The sequence below is a fragment of the Tetrao urogallus genome (assembly GCF_951394365.1).
Source record: "Tetrao urogallus genome assembly, chromosome: 24".
Classification (NCBI taxonomy): domain Eukaryota; kingdom Metazoa; phylum Chordata; class Aves; order Galliformes; family Phasianidae; genus Tetrao; species Tetrao urogallus.
In genome coordinates this window covers 2,999,527-3,018,915 of record NC_136837.1, presented here as the reverse complement: position 1 = coordinate 3,018,915, position 19,389 = coordinate 2,999,527, and the positions used below count along the sequence as shown (strand labels likewise).

At 54.6% G+C, this 19,389-nt stretch overlaps 1 protein-coding gene across 1 annotated transcript; it reads left to right on the top strand.

The window, feature by feature from the left end:
- Positions 1 to 1,464: 1,464 nt before the first annotated feature.
- MAPKAPK2 (MAPK activated protein kinase 2) lies at positions 1,465 to 19,011 on the top strand (the record flags this gene model as incomplete). The annotated part of the gene is made up of 10 exons (XM_079546425.1): positions 1,465 to 1,728; positions 15,014 to 15,153; positions 16,670 to 16,734; positions 17,150 to 17,229; positions 17,312 to 17,438; positions 17,859 to 17,934; positions 18,030 to 18,154; positions 18,289 to 18,374; positions 18,464 to 18,544; positions 18,868 to 19,011. The coding sequence occupies 10 exons, from the start codon at positions 1,465 to 1,467 to the stop codon at positions 19,009 to 19,011; spliced, it is 1,188 nt and encodes a 395-aa protein (XP_079402551.1).
- Between the last annotated feature and the right edge of the window lie 378 nt (positions 19,012 to 19,389).

Genomic DNA, 19,389 nt, shown 5'->3' with positions numbered 1-19,389 from the left:
CATTAGCGTCCTATTCTTTAATTTTTTACGTTTTTCCTTTCTTTCTTTCTTTTTTTTTTTTTTGGTCTTTTTAATTTCAGCATCGTTTTTTTTTTTTTTTCATTATGTATTTTTATAAGTTTTGCCTTTCGTTTAATTTCTTTCGGTTTTCATTAAATCCTCGGGTGGGTGATGGTGGAGCTGATTAACCCGGTGCTGCAACAGCTGTAGGCTCCTGCAGGGCGCTGCTCGGGCTGGGTGACGATATAAAACGTGAATGAAACTGACAGAAGCAGAGCAGCACAAGAGGTCCACGGTTTCCTTTTGCTCACATTCCACTCTGAGCTTAAGGCTGGGCTGGAGGGGTGGGAAGTGGTGCTTAAAGGCCCTACACAGCTCCACAGTGTCACTGAACCATGTGAGGTTGGTGTAAAGAGGGCTGGATCTCCCCCAGACGTTGTTAATTGGGATGACAGATGCTCCTCTTTACTAATGATGCTCTCTGATTAGCTGAAGCTGCTCCTGTAACAGCTACTGATCAGGTTTTGTTAAAAACTGACTTTTAAAGAGAGTAGAGCTGACCTTTTCTAACAGATGGGGCTGTATTATTGGCTTGACTAACAGATTGGAGCAGATGCTATTGCTCATGGAAGGTACAGGCATGGCCCAGGGCCTCCTGCTCTGCTGCCAACGCTCCCCCCACACATTTGGGGCACCGGACTGCAGCTCATTGCCCTTCTTGGGTTTTTGTGTCCTCCTGGAGGCACCATGTGCTGAGGGTTTGGGGTCACAGACATCTCCACAAAGGGGTGAATGTAAACCAAGGGTAGCAAGCAAGCTGTATATTTTGTATCCGCGGATGAAACATCTGAATTTCCAATTTTGGTCCTGCTGATAGACGTGCAGCAGGCAGCACGACAGCCCGTGGCATCCCAGCAGCTCCGAGCTGGGCAGCATCTGTGCCGGATCCCGGACTGAGCGTGGAAGAGATGCGATAAATCACCGCTTCATTCTTTCGGACGGTTCTCCCCCGCTTCGCACGTCGATGGCATTGTCCCCATCTCCTGGCTCCAAGGGATCTACTTCCAGATAAGAGTTACCGGCAGGGAGGGCACTCGGCGGCCATCGACCCCTTCCTACCACCCCCGCTCCGCTTCTCCCTGCGGGGCCGGGCCGTGCGTTCGGTTCCCCCGCCCCGCCGAGCGCAGCCCATCCCCGCCCCGTCCCTCCCCCGTCGGCCGTGCCCGGCCGCGGCGAGGCGCTGACATCAGAGCCGAGCCGCGCCGGGAGGAGGAGGAGGAGGAGCCGGCCTCACCGGAGCCTTCCTCTTCCCGTCTCCGCGTTCGGGGCCGGGGCGCACCGGCGGGGGGCGGCGGCGGCGGCGGCGCTTCTCCCCTCCCCGTGCCCCGCTCCCTGCGCCCGCCCGCTCGGCTCGGAGCCCTCCCGCACCCCGCGGCCCTCCCGCCGCCGCCGCCGCCTCCCGCCATGCTTTCCGGGGCGCCGCCGCCGCCCGCCGGCTTTCCCAGCCCTCCGCCGCCGCAGCCGCCGCCGCCCCCGCCTCCCGCAGCTCCCCACGGACCGCCGCCGCCGCCTCAGTTTCCACCGTTCCCCGTGAAGGGCGGCCTGCAGATCCGGAAGAATGCCATCACGGACGACTACAAGGTCACCACGCAAGTGTTGGGGCTCGGCATCAACGGGAAAGTTTTGGAGATCTTCAGCAAGAAGAGCGGGGAGAAGTTCGCCCTAAAGGTGCGCGCCGTGGCTCTCCGCACCTCTCTTCCCCCCGGGGCTCCCAGGTCGGGCTCCTCCGGGTCCCCGGGCGGTGCGGGAGGTTCGCTCCGCCCCGAACCCCGCTCCTCCCGGCGGCTCCGCGCTGCCCTGTGAGCGGGGACACGGGCAGCGAAACTCGGGAACCGGTTCTGCGGAGCGGGCGTTCGAGCTGCGGGCGGCCCGGACAATGGGAGCTCTGCCTCCCTGCCCTGCTGCCCGTCCGGCCGAGTTGCTTTCTATTAACAGCGGCGGGATGTAGCTTTATGGCTTTCTAATACAAACAAAGCGAATAACATCTGCTTGTGCTGCCTTAGGAGCACAAATCCTTGTGGGATTTGTCTGGTGAGTTTGTTTGCTCCTGTGTTCGGATGGCAGACTGACCTGGGGTCCCTGCGCAGAGCTCCATCGGTGCCCACAGGTCTCCCAGGCTCCATGAATCAGCGCGTAACAGCGAGCAGCAACAGAACATTTCCGTGTTACTCTGCTCATCCATTGTGTGTAACTTGCTCCTTAGCATCCCCTGTTTAGCTGTGGATCTTACAGACAGGCATTTCGGTGATCCGAAGGTTTCCTTGTTTTGAAATCACTTGTTGAGGGAAGGAATGCAGCAGCGTGTCTCCCTGCTGGAGAGAGACGAGGGGAAGTTTGTGGAGGTTGGAGCTGGGTGATGCGGGTGCAGGCAGCCTGGGAGCACTGCGTTCCCAGCAGAGCTGCAGCTTTCGCTCACGCAGGAGCTGTTCAGAACCTCGCTGTTACCCTGAGGATGGTGAAGGCTGAACAGATAACGGTCTGGATCTGTAACCCCCGCCTCTTGTTTGTAGAGTTGCCTCTCTGTTGCTCTCAGGGTTTGCCACTGTGAATGAATGAACAGGTGGGCTCTGGAGGTGCAAGTGGCGCTGCTAAGGTACGTGGGGACAGGATGGTGCGGAAAGCGTGTGGCGAAGGGGAGCCTTGTTCAACAGGGTGATGAAAGTTGGACTTTTCCTCCCCAAAAAGCAGGCGGTTTCCATTCGCCGCAGCCCGTCACGCTGCAGGGTGACACGTGTTGGCAGTTCGTTTGGGTGGAAATCAGCAAAATCCTCTTCTGTTTTGACAGATGCGCTCTTCGCTGCTTCTGCAGTTGACTCAACCCTATAAAGCGTGGATCTGGCGCTTCCCTTTTGCAGTGCTGAAAGGGGAAGGAAGGATGGAGCGGCGGTGCGGGGCTGGGTGACACCAGGGCTCCTTCTAGAATGGTTGGGGCTGCACTGTGCTCCCACTGCTATCAGAGCACAGTGCAGCAGCTGTCAGGACTTAACGCTGGGTGCTGTATCGAAAAGCATCTTGCAGAGCAGGACTTTGTGTTATAAGTCAGAATGCCTGAGCAGCTCTTCGAGGGTGATGCTCCAAGATCTCTGCTTTGGAAAGTTGCTGGTCTTCTGCCCTCTGTCCCCTGTCCTGGCCTCTTTGCACCTCCCCGATGCAGAGAGGAGTGTTCAGCTGAGCTCTCTGGCTTTTCAAAGAGCAGCACGGCTGCTGCTGTAAGCAATTCCTTCCAGCCCCTTAAAAACCATTCTGGGGGGAGGGGTTTGGGATCCCAGACAAGCTGCCTTATGAGCACAGACCCGTGGGGTGACAGCCTGGGATGCGATGGGAGCTGACTTCATCCATCCCTTGTTCCGCAGTCGGGGCGATGTCTCTGCTGGGGACCTGCGGAGGTATTTAGATTGGAATTACTCACGGGCTGCATCAGTGTGGAATGATGACCTAAAGCAGGATGCACAGAAGTGATTGCATTGAGTCGTCATGTTTCAGATGATGCTTAAAAGAATTCTGATGGCCAGTAGCCAGAAGCCACAGCTGAAATCTCTTTGTGCCGCCTGCTTTGGTGGTGCAGCAAACCTTTCCATTCGGAACATTTTCTCTTCACATTTTCTGTTCCAAGATCTCCTACATTAATGCAATCCTCCGCTGGAGGGAAACAATTGTGTGTCTCCTTAGTGTTAATGGTGTCTTATGGTTACATCGTGCTTCCTCTTGGGTCAGGAGCAGCTATTATGTTGCTAAACCTAAACACAGAGATGCGTTGAAACCAGCATTTTGCTGAGGGTCAGTTTGCTTAAGAGCACTTTTCAGTGCTTGGGGAGAGTTTGAGCTCAGACTCAGCGTTCCAGCAGCAATGAGAACGTTACAGCCAATTTTCTTCCAGTGCAATGGTCCGTGGCAGAGATGCATCATTAAATGAAACAGTGCTGTGTGTGAGTTAATGGATGGTAGTTTTATTTGCTGCACCGTGCCTAGGTAAAATGTGGAGCTATTCCTTTACTCGTCTTCTTGATCGTTGTTGTTTATTTCACTAGCTTCCTGCCCTCAGTTCTACTTTTCAGCATCAAGAAGGACCTAAAGCACTCAGGATTTCATATGCAGGGTCAGAGATGCACCTGAGCTGCTGATCTCAGCCCGCAGCTGCTGGGACCCTGTTGGGTGCACAGTGCTTTACTCCTGGGTGCTGAGCAGCGTGGGAATGTGAAGACTCTAGAGAAGTGATGGATGGAGCTGAAACGCGAGCTTTGAGTGGGTTCTTACCCGTTTCTTCCTTTTAGCTTGGTGCCGTTTATTATTAAGCAAAATTAGGCTTGTGACCTCTGTGAAAGTTTCTGTATGTAGGTCACTGCTGACCAGACTTGGCTGTGGTCAGGCTGCTGGCGTTATGTGATGCAGGCTGTGATGGTGGCACGGGGCTGCGAGCTGCAAATTCTGCTTTTAGCTCATCTTTAGGCAAGGGGCAGGAGGGAGGTCGCTGTCTGAATTCAGCGTGTGGCAGGGAAGTGGCAGGCAACCCAGACTGGAGAATGGGCCAAGTAGAGTAGGTGATGGCTTTGTTTCTTGGCTGTGTGTCATTGATGGGACAGTTTTCCTTTAAAATAAACCATGGGTACTCCTCACCCAAATTTCAGAATAGGAAATCTTCGCCTCTTCCTTCAGGTGGGAGAGCCTCAGGCTGCCTGCAGGGCTGTCCCCTCTCACAGATGGGTTTTGGAGCATCCTCAGTGCTTCAGGGCATGTTTGCGAAACAGTCTCGGCCTCACTCAATCTCATCAGATAAGGGGAGCGATGGTTCCTCTGATGGAGGAAGGAGCCCAGCACTTCTGTGGTTCGTTATTCTTCTGAGCTGCCTGTCCTGGAAGTAGGGCAGGCTGTATTGTAGCTGTGCCTGCACAGTGCTGGGGGTGTTTGTGGAGCTGGTGGCCTTGTGGTCAGCCGTCATGGCTGAGGTGTTGTATGAAGACACTTAAGGAAGCAGAGCACCCTATTTCATATGGCTTTCTCTAGCTTCATTTGAGCTCATGTGCTTTATCCTTCATATAAGCCAGCTGGAAAAATACCCTCGAAGTGATGGAGTGTGTGAATATCGTGGACTTTTGCTCCAGGGGAACAGAACACACGTTCTGTCTGCTGTACTTCTGCTCCTTTGTCAGTGGTGGGATTTTTGTGAGCTCTGCCATGTATTTTATGTAACCAGAAACGTCTTCGCTGTGGCTTTTTGTGCAAATCATAGTTTTAAAGCCTTGGAAAGTATCGTGACATCGCCGGGGCTTTCCCAACGCAGTGGTTTATTATCTCATTGACCAAAAGAGTTTACTGAGTTGGGTTTTGAGTTTGTTTAAACAATTTATGATCAGCCATAATCCCTTCAGATTACATTACATGTTCCGAACAGTCATATTGACAACACAGATAAACTGATAACAGCCTGGGAGCCGAGGGCTGACTTTTGCTTTGGCAAGTGCTCAGGAAATGATAGGGCCCTTTCTCTTAATGACTGAATGCCTTCAGCCCCAGGGGCTTGTAAAGGAGATCAATGCTTCCTATGCTCGCAGGCTGGGAGGTGGGGGTTTACAGGGGTTTGCCCAGGCTCACAGATGACATCTAGATAAGCCCAGGGTCCTCATGCCTTGGCTGGACAGGACAGGAGAGCTCCAAGAGAACTCTAGCTGAGGAAGCATGGGGGGATGTGGGGGCTTGCTCTGTGCTGATGTTATGGGTGGAAGGAACCTGCGTGCTGTGCTCCCTGGAGGCCCCAGACCCACGTAAGCCTTGCAGGCTGCAGTCAGGCCCCTCTCCCAGCCCGGCGTGCCTGGCCTCAAGTTGCAGCATTCAGGCAGCATGAGCTCACCTCCTGGTTTCCAAGAATAACGCGCTGCCTCCCCTCCCCTGCGCCGGGCTGGCTGCTCTGGGGCTGCCCCTGGGGCCTCTCAGGCTTGTGCTCCCCCTGCCGTGGTGTGGGGTGCTGCTGGGCTCCTCTCCCAGCTGTGGGGTGGGCAGGACCCATTTGAGCCCACAGGTTGGGTAAGGAGAGTCTGAGGGTGTGGGTCCATGAGGATCAAGGCAGTCCTTCCACCAGCCCCACGGGCACAGCGCTACCTGATTTATTTGATTTCTTTTCCTTAATAAACCCGCTGGAAGCCCAGGTTGGTCCAGGTGGGTGTCCTGGGATGGGGCTTCAGCACGATCTGGGCTTCTGTGCATCCTGATCATCACCTCTGGGCAGCTGGCATTGCTCCTTTGCAGCGAGCACCCTGTGTGCAGGGAGCAAGGCTGAACCCAGAGAGCTCCAGCAACCTGGTATGCTGTGCTGGGAGCACGTGGAGCCTGGCCACGGCTCAGCCTCGAGCCTGATGCTGCTGGGGAGGACGGCGTCATCTTTCCATGAATTAGTGCATCATGTTGGTGCGTGGCTTTGCTGTGACAAAGGAAATTCTCCCAGCGGAAAGGGCAGGTGAGCAAGTTGGCTCAAACGGCCTGCGACCGTTGCGGTGTTTGCCGTCATATGTAATGAGATTATTTAAGCTGTTGGCATCAGGGATGCATGTGATTATGTGCCTGGGCACCCAGCAAGCTGCAGTCTAAACTAGAGATAAAGTTCAGAATACAGTCTCAGATCTGAATGTTCCTGGGGTGCCCAGCCAGGCGGGCACTCTGCAGTTCAGCTCCCATAAGCTATCCCAGTTTGGGATTGTTGGAAGGACAGGCTTGTTTTCTCCATCATAATCTCATTTGCTGCCTCTCAGTGTGCGCCCCTGCCTGCAGGCAGCTCTCTGGGCCATCTTGATGAATTCAGCCCTTTCAGCTCTCCTGTCCTTAGGATGGCGGTGTGCATGAGTTTGGGCTGTCATTGCCATGTGCCTTTCATTCTGGAGCAGACAAAAGCTGCACAGCAGTGGGTCAGGGCTTTGCTGAGGGGCTGAGACCTCCAGTGCTTTTCAGGCAGCCCCATCTCTGGGTTCTCGTGGGGCAGATGTGGAGCATCCTCTGCTCTGACTCTGCAAAAATGAGCAGTTCTCAGTCCACTTTCCTCGCCCGTGTCCTCTAGCTCTGAAACATGGTGTAGAGCTCGTGTAGCCTCTTGAAAGGCTCCTTGGACTCCATGCCAAATGTGTGTTTTCAGGGAAAGAGCTGGAGCTGGGACTGCTTGGAAATTTGGCAGCGTGTTCCATCAGCCGCAGTAATCACGGTTGGAGCTGATAGGTGCGGGTGGAAGCAGGGTCAAGCAGCACTGCTCGGAAATGGGCACAGCATCCCACTTGTCTTATCCTCAGCTAGGCTGGGGGAAAGCATGTGCAATCAGATCTAAGCCAACAGGGAAGAATGTGTGTTATCTCCAGCTTGCTGTAAGAAAAAATAAACGGCGAGGAAGGCTGGTCTGGTAGCAAGACTGTTTTTATTTTAAGTGGTAATGATAGCCGTGTTGTGTGTACCGTCTTGAAATTCAAGAACAGGTTTAATAATTTCTGTATCCGTGTGCATTAGCAGAAGGGCAGGATTGGGCTCGCAGTCTTTATCACTGTGGGTATCATGTCCCTTCCCCTTCTGACACAGCCAGGCTGCAGGAACCATTGGAGCCCATATCGGCTTCCTCTCTCAGGCTCTGCTGCATCTCCCTTTTCCTCTCCAGCCATTTCGCAACGTCGCTGCTCATGAGTCTGAGCAGATCTCTAAGAAAACACGGGCTGCTGTTGCACAAGTTGCTCTGCCGCAGTGCTGGATGCCTTTCCGTGGGTAGGAGTGGGTTTGCTGGGAAGTTTAAAACCAAGCTGTCTCCTGGAAGTCATCAGAGCCGGGCGCTGGTGTTTTGGGGTTTGTGCGCCCTGTGCCGTGGGCTAGGGGTGGGTTTCCAGCTGTGGCACACAGCGTGTGGTGCTTTGCCCATGGGAAGGAGGATCTGGGGAGCCTGCCTGAAAATTCCCTGGGGAATGCCTTCATCCGGCTAACTTGGGGGCTTGCAAGATTCTTGCTTTTTTTTTTTTTTCTTCAGTGAGTTTCCCTGCAAGGAGAAATCTGTTCCCAGCACCAGGGACACGAGAGAGAGCAACCGCCCTGCGACTGATGGGAAATTCACTTTGACCCTTGGATGGAAGTTCAGAGCACAGGAACTCTCCCTGCTTTCCTGTCTGACCGTGTAAACATGCAGCCCTCTCCCACCAGCCAGGCTGCCCCATCTGGGAGCTGGCCACACCTCGCTGCTTGGCTCTGGTGACTCAGTGGCTCATTCTGTGTTAGCATCTCCCTCCTTGTATCCCCATTCATGCTCTTTATTCTGCTCTGGGGATGGAACTTCCACTGTGTTATCATGGGGGAAGAACACCTCCCCGCCCATGGCACAAGGTGGCTTTTCTGGAACCGGTGCAAAGCAGGACCCAAGAGCTGCTTCCCCTCACCCTGTGCCTGTGGGTCCATGGTGAACCAATGTGTTGAGCTGACAGTACCAGGTTGGTTTGGTTTTAGGGGCTGGGGATTGTCAGGATGCACGGTCCCAGACAGCTCTCCAGATGCTGGGGCAGTGGCAGTAAATGCAGTGATAGTTTTTGTTTGTTCATTTGTTTTCATCTTTAAGTGCCCCTGCTTTTTTTTTGCTTTTATCCTTTCATCCCCCTGTCCATTTTAATGTAGCAGGCGAAACACTGGCTGTCGTACTTAGTAAGAAAACAAGGAACTTAGTACTAAAAACTGCCTAGCAGTGGGACACTGAGCATCTGTGAAAGGATCAGCAAGTCTTCCCAGCGTGTGCGTGTTCTCGCTGTGTACTTAGAAGATGCAAGCAGATAAAACCTCAGCTATTGACTCCTTGCTCTGCAGTGCTGGACCTCTTCGTGGGAGCTGCTTTTAGACACCAACATTTCCTTCTCAGTCGTGGTGAGAGGGGAGAAGGTTTTTCCTCTGATGGCGCTTTTGGAGGCGTGTGCGTCCCGGCGCTGTGCTGAATTATGCATGCTTGCGGGATGAGGTATTCCGAGGTTACGGCGCTGACCGGGCTGCTGAGCCCTGTCCTGGCTCTGCCAGACCTCCCTGCCTCCCTCTTGCTCCCCGTGCCCAGCGTGGAGCTGCTGCTGGTGCTGGGAGAGCTAATAATAGCAGCTGTGTCCTGAGTGCTTTAATGAGGTGCCAGCAGGATGCGAAAAGGGCTTTTTAAAATAGAAGCATAACTGTGTTTTCCCCTCAGCTGGAATTGTCTCAGGATGCCTGGTGCAGAGGGGCTGAGCTCTGCAGGGGGGGTCGGGAGCTGGAAGTGCTGAGGGCTGGGAGCTGGGGTGGGCTTGGTGGGGCTTCCCACACGTGGGGACAGCTCGTGGGTGGCAGGAGGCTCCCGGCCTCATTGCTGCTGTGGCCCCAAGGCCTCTTTCAGCTCCAGTTGCTCTGCAAGGCCACGTGCAGGGATGGTGGAGATCTGCAGGGAGGCACAGCCTGCTGCTATCGGGGCTGCTTAAGGGGCTGCCAGTGGGGCTGCTTGCTTGTTCTCACTGCATTCCTTTGAGGTCAGGATTTCCTCTGTAATGCTTCTTGCTCCGGTGCTCAAGGCTCCACGTGCCCATGGATTGCTTTGGGTTGGAGGGTTGCTCAGCTCTTAACCCGCTTGGGTTTGTTGCAAAACATTTGCAGCGTGCCACTGTACAAACTATCTTAGGGATCCTGCAGAATGCCAGGGCTGCGGGATATCCCCGGAGCAGCGGGAGGAGGAGCAGAGCAGCTCTGGGAAAGCCCGAAGAGCTTTTACGGTGTGGAGCGGAGGACAAAGGCGGAGGAGGGCGGTCACAGCTCCGGGGGGAGCATGCTCAGGGAGGCAGCCGTGGGGCCCCTGCTTGCGCAGACAAAGGCTTGTTATGAAATCTCCGTGTTGCTCTTGTTCCGACCTTCCCCCTGCACAACACAAAACCTCCTTTCAATAGCAGCAGCGGCCGCTTAACGCAGGAGCTGGTTACGTAGGGCAGCAGCCAGCCTTGTGTCCCTGGCAGCACCCAGACCACGTGGGGACGGGGAGGGGGGGAGGAGGGGAGGGGTTGGGCACAGCTCATCCCAGGGCATTCCCACATCCCTAACGTTGGTTTTGGGTATGGAGAGGGGAGCTGATTGCCTCTGGGGTGATGTAGGATGCGTGATTGGGGTGCAGGGCTCTGAGGAGCGGGCTGCTGTTGTTGGGGTGTGTGTCCCTGGGCTTGGTGTCAGGAGATGCTTGCTGACTGCTGGTGTTGACAGAGCCTGCCAAGGGTACAAAATGCTCTTAAACAAATCACCGTGAAGAGGACGGAGTGATGCAAACGTGCTGTGCGTCACCGAGCTTCAAGGGCACGTAAATAAAACCTTGGTGATGCCCCGAATGGTGATAGGAGCTTTGGGAGCGCTGCGCTGCATCCTGTTGGCTTTTCTCAACCCATCTGGGAGAAGGAGGCTTCTCAAAAACAGATTGAATAAGTAAATATGGGGTTCTCTGTGCAGCCAGGTGAAGGATTGCTCTGAGGCTGCGGGGCTCAGGGACCCAGAGGGATGCTCCGAGCTCCTGGTTCTTGCTCAGGGCTGGGGCCACCAGTGTGTCTGCCTAGGGGGATCCCTATGGACACAGGGCTCAAGCTGGCACCCTGCTGTGGCACTGAGATGCTGCAGTGTGGGCTGGAGCTGTGGATTTTCAGGCCATGCGTGCTGCCTGGGGAGGGAAGTACAAAGTACGTAGGTCAGAGCTGAGTTAATGGTTTACACAGTGCTTGCTTCTGTATTAAACACACCCGTAAATATCAACCACTTCCTATCATAAAGGACATGTATGTGCTTTTCCATTCACGAGTGCAGCAGCTCTGATAGGAAATCTGATTAGACGCATGGCTTCAGGGCTGGGATCTGAAGGGAGGGCTGGAAGCAGCCTTAAAGGCTCTGCAAAGAGGTGGTGATAAGGAGACTGAGTGTGAAACACCGGCTGGCCTCAGTGTAGCTCATGTGAGGGTGTTGTTCACCCCTCCCCAACTTCTCATTTTCCTTTTGCTTTTTGCAGTGCAGACCTGGTGCTGATGGCAATGCTGGTCTCTGTCTGGCCCCAAGCCAGCCAGCACTGTCCCCTGTCTGTCCTTCTCACCCGGTGTCACAGTGATTGCCAGCAGGAGGTGACCTGAGAAAGGGATGAACAGCATTTGGGGCATTCTGGGGTCCTTTCAGCTCTACGTGATTTATGCCCTGCTCAAGCGTCAGTCCATGCTGCTTCTGCTAGAAGAAGCAGAAGCAGGCTGGGCTAAGGTATTAACACACAGTGCAAACCCTACTGTCTCATTAGGACAGAAGAATAATGAGTGAGTCACCAAAATTCAGTATTTCTTCTGATGCACGGGGTGGCGCTGAGAATAGGATCATCCCCAGACAAAACTCAGGAACCGAACGGTCCTCTCGTGTTGTTTTTCTCACATACACGAAGCAGACACTCATCATTTGTCTCTATTAAGCGCTGCTGCCTGCCGTTGGCGTGCCGTCGCTGCGAGGCTCTGAGTCAGCAGGGCTGCCTCGTGCTGCCATTTACCTGCTCTGACTTCTCCCATGAGTTCTGCAGCCCCATCCCTGCGTTCTCATCCTGCTGTCCCTGCTGTGCTGGTGCCCTGGGTACTTGCATGGGACCATTAAATTGTTGTACTTGGATTTTGCTGCAGCGGAGCCAGGCTTGCTGAGCAGCAGCATCCCACTGCATGAGGCCCTGGCAGGTGGCTCCTGGTTAAGCCACAGCCTTTTTGCTCGTTGCCTTTGTGAGCCCGGATGGCCTTTTGTTGCTGCCTGAAAAGCTGAATAGCTGCCACATCTGTTGTGGGTGAGGAAAGGCTCAGCAGATGCCCTGGGTTGGGGGCAGCAGGGTGGGGGTCCTCAGCGTCCCCCTGCAGTGGGACCAGCCTCAGCTGCGCTCCATGGTGTTGCTCAATGCTTGCAATGCTCTTCCTTCCGGGATTTTGCTGGCTTTGCTCTTGCAGGGCTCCTTGTGAAAGCATCATGCAATCACCACAGCTCTTCCCACGGCATCCTGCATCCTCTGCCCGCTTGTGAAACTGCCAACTCACGTTGGCATCGCCAGCAAAACATGTGGCCACGAAGGCGTGGGGGCTGCAGGAGATGTTTGAAAGGGAAAGTGAGCAGGGAGGAGGAAAGAGCCCAGGAAGCTGCGCTTCCTCCCTGCTCTCCTGTTGCTCTGAGGGGGACCATAGCTGGTGGGGGCCTGGGATGCAGCTGTGTGGGGCTGTTGCTTGGAGGGTCCCAAATGGTGTGCTGCTAAAAGCAGCAAACAGAAGTAGGAGCTGTCCTGGTGGGGCAGGAGCTCTGCAAGTGTGTTGGCAGCTGTTTTGTTTTGTTTTGTTTGTTTCTTTTGCCAGAGCAAAGTGGGAAGCACTGCTGATGGGAGAGCAGAAAAATAAAGATACATCTGGCTGTGGCAGCAGGCCGGGGCTGCTGTTAAATCCCTGAGCTGTGGGATGCCAAGCAAAGCATGGTCCTGCCCTGCTGGGTGCCTGCAGGGAGCTCCCTGCTTCCACCCGCTGTGACTCACACACACGACATCATGGGGGGTGGTGGGGCTGATTCAGCTCTGTCTGTGTGTGGGGGGGAGGAACCAGAGCATGTTCTGTGTGTGCTCTGCTCCCTTCCTTCCTTCCTGGCTCCCACCCTCCTCCCTGCAGCACACTGAGGGTCTCCAAGCGCTCTCAGTCACTGCAGAGTTTCATGTCTGATGCTGCTCTGAAGACCTGGGCAGCCCCAGCCTGGCACCATGGGCTGGGGGCAGTTAACTCTTGAGCATGAAGTGCTTTTCCCATTGCAGCCTTCTCTTTGCAAGCCAAGAAATATAAATATGGCTGTGCCCTGGATACCAGAGCTAAAATGGGGACATGGGCAGTGTTACCAAACGCACCCAAATATGCTGGACGTAGAGCACACGTGACCCGAATGAGCAGCAAAATACAGAAAAATAGCTTTGTTTTGGAGCACTAAGATGGTGTTAATGGAATGTGGGGGCAGTGGTTAAAGACCCGAGCTACAGCTGGGAAAACCAGGGCTCGGATTGTAACTGGGAATGGGGATAAGCCAATCTTTGTCACTTTCCATGAATGTGTGGTGCTGTGTTTTAACCTGAAATGGGAAAGCACGAAGGTTTTTGTTGTTGGCTCTGCAGAGCTTGTTGGAGGGCTCAGCACCAACGGGTGCTGGAGGGCAGGGGATGGTGGGGGTGGGGATACGGGATGCTTTTATAATGGTTTGGGCACTACCATGTCCCTTCTGCATCCCCCTTCCCCTCCTACCTCCCTGTGCCTGGCCCTGAGTGGCACCAGGATCATTTCCTAAATAGACCCAATCATGCCCTTAACGAGGCTGGCTGTGCTCTTCCATCCCATAGCCAGCAGGAAGCCGGACTGAGGCTGGCCTGTTGACTGAGCTGAATGGCAGAGGGTGTTTGGGAGGCCATCAGGAAGCTGTTTGCTTGCCTGTGGGTGCCTGAGTACAAAAGCAAATGTCACAAAAGCAAATGTCAGGGCTGTGCTGTACAGGTAATGGAGGTGGCTGCCTCGAGCTCGTTAGGAATACAATTAAGCTCCCTGAAAAGCTCTTTAAAAATTGGATGTATATTTTTGTACATCTGGTTGTCTTGCTTAGAATTATTCTGTCTGCTTCCTGCTGTTCAATTTTCCCAGCGTGCAATTACTATTTTATTCTTTTTCCCCTTTAAACTTCCTGACTCCCCACCCAGGCTGTTGGAGCAGAGCTGTGGATCACAAAGCTTTTCTCCAGGCCCTGGTCCCAGCTGTGTGCTGCTGGAGATGCAGCAGCCTTTCCCCCACTGGCTGTGATGCTGCGGAGCGAGGTGTAGAAATACAGCATGATTTTTTCCTAAGGCCAACCCTATTCCTGGTGCCAGAGCCCCCAGTGCCAACCTGAGGTCGGGGCAGTGTGTGTGCTTTGCTCTGCCAAACCCAACCCCAGAGCTGCTGAAGGCAGGAAGGAAGATGAAATACACTCAGGATAGGCACAGTTGTTGCTCTATATTTAGCACTATAATAATTAAGGCTGGTTGTTTATCCTGACGAACACGGTAATTAATAGTCTGTGGCAGCCTAGCAAATCCTTCCTGCACCTGGGAACTGTGAGTTGTCTTTGGGAAGGGCAAGGGCCTCATTAGAGGGCTGCTGCTATTTGGGGAACATCTGGCTACTGCTTTGTTCCCTCCTCGGATGTGTGTGCTTTGGGCTCGTGGCCTCTGGAGCTGCCCGTGTGTGGGGCCCTGAGCAGAATGACCCCACCATGAACAGAAGGTGAGGTGTGGGGCCAGAGGTGGTGGCTGGATGCAGATGTTGGCCCCAAGGATCGGTGCCTGTGGATGGGCAGTGTGTGGCTGCCTGGGGAGGGGGGAGGATTTTGGTGGCACGCGGGGATGTGATGCTAACAAAGCTGCACAGTGAGAAGCGGTGCTGGTTGGTGTTCTGGGCTGCAGGAGTCTCAGATGTGACAGGGGGAGATGAGGACAAGTGGCTTGTGCTGATGTAAGGATGTAGGGGAGAAGGGTGCAGAGGAGCCCTGGGTTCGTGGGGGAGCTGAGGAGTAACGCACAAGCATTACATGTGTGTAATGCACAAGCCTGGCTTCTGCTGGAGTGCTGCGGTACTGCAGTGCTCCCTGCGGGTCCAAGGGCTGCAAACGGGGCACTTCCAGGCCATCTGCCTTCCCTGGAGCTGCTCTTCATTGGCTTTTGCTATCCACCAGGATCACTGGCGCTGGATCAGGAGCGCAGCTGAGGGTTAACAGGACGGACTGCACTCTGTCACCCCCCCCGGGTGCTTCTCGGGGTGGTGGCTTTGCGCTGCTCCCGCTAGATGGAGATGGAGGCATTGCATGCGGCACCGAGCTGTGCTCATACGGAGCCTGGCTGCCTTGCCTGGGCACGGTGCCTGCTGCTCTGCTCCTCGGGGTGCTGAGCTGATGAAGTTCTGCCTCTTTGCAGATGCTGCAGGATTGCCCCAAGGCGCGCAGGGAAGTGGAGCTGCACTGGAGGGCGTCGCAGTGTGCACACATTGTCCGCATCATGGATGTCTATGAGAACCTCTACCAGGGGAGGAAGTGTCTGCTCATTGTCATGGAGTGGTGAGTGCACTGGGGCTGCGTGATGGGGAGGGGTGAGGTGTCCCGCTGGTGGACATTGGTGCTGTGAGAGGTGTTGCACTGTGATGTTCAGGACGGACTTCCAAGGTGCCGTGTGCCCTGCGCTGGCTCTGAGTCATTCTGAAAGCTTGCTCAGGCTTCAGGCCTGAGTTCTGGCAGCAGATGGGTCATAACCAAACTCGCTTTGGCCGAGCAAAGCCAGGCTCAGCACCAGGTGCTGGCACCCAGCGGCGCAGTGCGGACAGCAGCACCACAGCCGGCAGCGCTGCTGAGCCAGCCTGCTTTGGGTGGCTGCTTGATACAACATGGGGAGGAGGAGGGATGAAGGGGAAAGTATTGAAACCACATCCCAACCGCAGCTGTGATTTAATACAGCTTTCTTGCCAAAAACTCTGGCAAGCTGGCAGGTTGCCTGGGGGGGGCAGAGGGTGCACGGAGAAGCTTTGGGATGGGAAGAGGCTCTGAGAACCATATCAGGACCTGGGAGCTGCAGGTGGAATAGGCTGGGATGGGATGGGATGTCTGCCTGCGTGGAAGGAGAGTGGTGGAGTGATGGGCAGTGTGTCCTTAAGGTGGGGACAGTGGGATCTGGACTCTATTGTGGTGGCTTCCCCCTGTTCAAGGGATGCTTGGGATGCAGCTCCATGCACAGTGCAGTGTGACCATAACCACGTGATCTGCGATACTCCCGGGTGGTTTGGTGCTGCCCATGTTGCAAGATGTCCAGCTTGAGATGCTATCTGCACCAGGAAGGCCAGGAGCTGTTTCTGCTTGAGTTAGATAAGGCTGAGACAGGAAGTGCTGTTATCCCTGTTCTCATGGATAAGTGATCCCTGATCTTATCCTTGATCTGGCTTGGAGCTGAGCCTTTCCTTAGGGCACTTGGGGAGCCCTTGAGGCCCAGGAGCCATTCCAGTTTCCCAGCCCCTTCCCAGAGCCTTACCTGTGAGCTGCTCTGCTGCATTGGAGTCCATCCCTGCCTCTCTCCATCCCATCTCCAAGCCAACGTGAAACATGCCATGCAGATCCACAGCTAGAGCTCAGCTCTGCACCCAGCCTGTTGGGATTTGGGAGATGTCACCCATTCTCATGCGGGCACATGGAGCCCAGCTATGCAGCTGCCTGAGCTCAGCGCTTCGCACAGCACGGGGTTTCCTCACCAAGGAGGCAGTTGTCTCGTGAGCTAAACTAGGCCAAGAAGTACTCTCGCCACATTAGAGCTTTTTGCTGTCTTTACTGTAAATGTGTTTTTGTGGCTTGGTGGGCAGACCACGTCCGTTCGTGCCTGGCATCTCTGCAGCGCATGCGAATCCTCTGCTCCTCTCATTTCTGGAGCACCGCTGCCTAGAAGTATCAACCTCAGAATGGGGATGGAGAGGAGGTGCATCTTTTGCTGAGCTCATGCAGCTCTTGGCTGGGCACCAAAAGGTCTGAGGTTGCTTGAGCTGGGGCTGCTCACATGACCTCCCTATCCCTAACCCTGCTGCTTCTCTTCCAGCTTGGATGGTGGGGAGCTCTTCAGCCGGATCCAGGACAGGGGAGACCAGGCCTTCACGGAGCGGGGTATGGTGCCCCACAGTGACTTCTATCCAATCCTTGGGCAGTTTCTTGCTCCTTGTAGGAATGTCCCATTCCTTTGTATCAGTATCAGGATTTTGCATTTGAGGAACGCCAAGTTTGGGTACCCAGCCCTTGATTACAACCCCAGTTCTTCTTGCTCAGTCAAGAGCAGAGCTAAGGGATGTTTTCACAGCATCCATTGCACTTCAGCACAGAAGCACTGCCCCCAAATCCATGAAACTCTGGGGGTTGTGGTTTTATAGGGGACGCATGATCTGTAGAATCACTGCTTGGGGAGGGAGGTTTCAGGTAGAGGAAGCACTTTTGGCTTTGACTCCTGTTCTGAACAGTAACCTAGGGGACAGTGCCTGCTGTAAGTCACCTACAAATGCTTTTATTGGTTTCCTTGCTGCTTCAGAGGCCTCGGAGATAATGAAAAGCATTGGGGAAGCCATCCAGTACCTGCATTCGATCAACATCGCGCACCGAGATGTGAAGGTAGGAGCGGTGCTGAGCCCTGCAGCACTGCTGGGGCTGTCCCCAGCCCTGCCCTCACCTCTTGTCCCTTGTCTTCCCGCAGCCGGAAAACCTCTTGTACACCTCCAAAAGGCCCAATGCTGTGTTAAAACTCACTGACTTTGGCTTTGCTAAAGAAACCACCACACACAACTCCTTGGCCACTCCGTGCTACACGCCGTACTACGTGGGTAAGCTGCTGGGGGCTGAGCTCTCAAGTCTGCAGGGATGAGGGTGAGGGGACCCCTCCTTGGTGGGAACTGGAGGGAAGCTCAGGGGGACCATGCTTACTGCCTGCAGCACAGCCCGTCAGCTCTGCACCCACCTAATGGTGAAGCATTTTTTGGGACGGTCACTTGCTGGATTGCTTTGTACTGCTTTTGGGGTTTGCTGCTTTTAGGGCGTAGCTTTGCTCGTGCTTGCAGGGTGAGCTGCTCCATGCATGGTACTGCTGCGTGCAACGCTTGGCACAGGCACTGCATGGACAACACTGCTGTGCCTGTGCTGCAGCCTCATGCTGCAAGGTGGCACTGGCCCTGTGCATTGCACTGGAGCTGCACTGCCCTGAGGGTCTTTGTCTGCACCCCAAAACCCACTCTCTTGTCCCTCAGCCCCTGAGGTGCTGGGCCCGGAGAAGTATGATAAATCCTGTGACATGTGGTCCCTCGGCGTCATCATGTACATTCTGTAAGTCAGCCATTCCCTCTCCATCCTGGTGGGGTGTCCCATCACCTGCTGCTTCCTGCTGGGAGCACACACTGATGCTGCCCCGCTCCATGCAGGCTGTGTGGGTACCCCCCCTTCTACTCCAACCATGGCCTCGCCATCTCCCCTGGCATGAAGAAACGAATCCGCATGGGCCAGTATGAGTTTCCCAACCCCGAATGGTCGGAAGTGTCGGAGGAAGGTAAAGCCTGTTGTGGGGCCATGCAGGCTTGAACTGGGTTGGGGCATTTGGGGGGGCTGCGTGCAGGTGTTTTGGGGCTGGGGGGGAGCTGCCCTGGGACCTACCCGTGCCCCCTTCTTCTCCCCTTCTTGCAGTGAAGCAGCTGATCCGCAACCTGCTGAAGACGGACCCAACTCAACGCATGACGATAACGGAGTTCATGAACCACCCCTGGATCATGGTGAGCAGTGGGATGTGCTGGGATGGGGGCTGGGATATGGGATGGGGATGGGGCACCCCTTGCTGATGCTACTCTGCTCGCCCCTGCAGCAATCCATGCAGGTGCCCCAGACCCCGCTGCACACCAGCCGTGTGCTGAAGGAGGAGAAGGATCTATGGGAGGATGTGAAGGTAAGACTCTTTTGAATTGATTTTCTTGCTCCAAAAGCTCTGCGCTCCGGGCACTGCCTGGTTCTGCCTTCCCCTCGTGCTGGGCAGGTCCTGGATTGAGCCGATCCACATTGGAATTGCAATTCAGTATAAAATTGCGATGCAAATCACAGTGGATGGAGTGGGCTGGAAAAATGAGCTGCGGGTCCATTGGTCCCATCCTATCATTTCCTTATGATTGAGACTGGGGGAGGTGGCAGGGGTGTGCGGGCAGGGTCCCTTGGGGTCTCTGTGGGGTCTCACAGCAGAGCTGACGGGATGCTGTGCTCTGCCCACCCCTGCAGGAGGAGATGACGAGCGCGTTGGCCACCATGCGAGTGGACTACGAACAAATCAAGATCAAGAAAATCGAGGATTCCTCCAACCCTTTGCTGATGAAGAGGAGAAAGAAAGCCAACCCCGCGGAGCCTGCTGCACTCCCACACTGAGGGCGCCTGCACCGCCAGCCCTTGAGAAAGCAATAACTATATATATATTTTTTTTAAGACAAAAAAAAGACAAAAAGAGGCAGACTGTGATATCAAGCGCATGGAATTCAGACGTTTATACCAGACTAGTTATTTTTAGCTACTCACCTGCGTTTCTGACCTTTCTGGAGCAGGCGATACCCCCCATCTGATCCACGCTCTCCAACCAGGGGGGTTTTTTTGTCCTATAGGTGAACGACGCTGATAATTGGATTTTATTTTATTTTTTCCCTTTTGTGAAACGTTTTTGTTTTTTATTTTTATTGTGTTTTTTTTTTTCCTTCCTTCCTTCCTTCCTTCCTTCCAAAGACATGGAAATTCCTGTGGTGACCTTCCTAT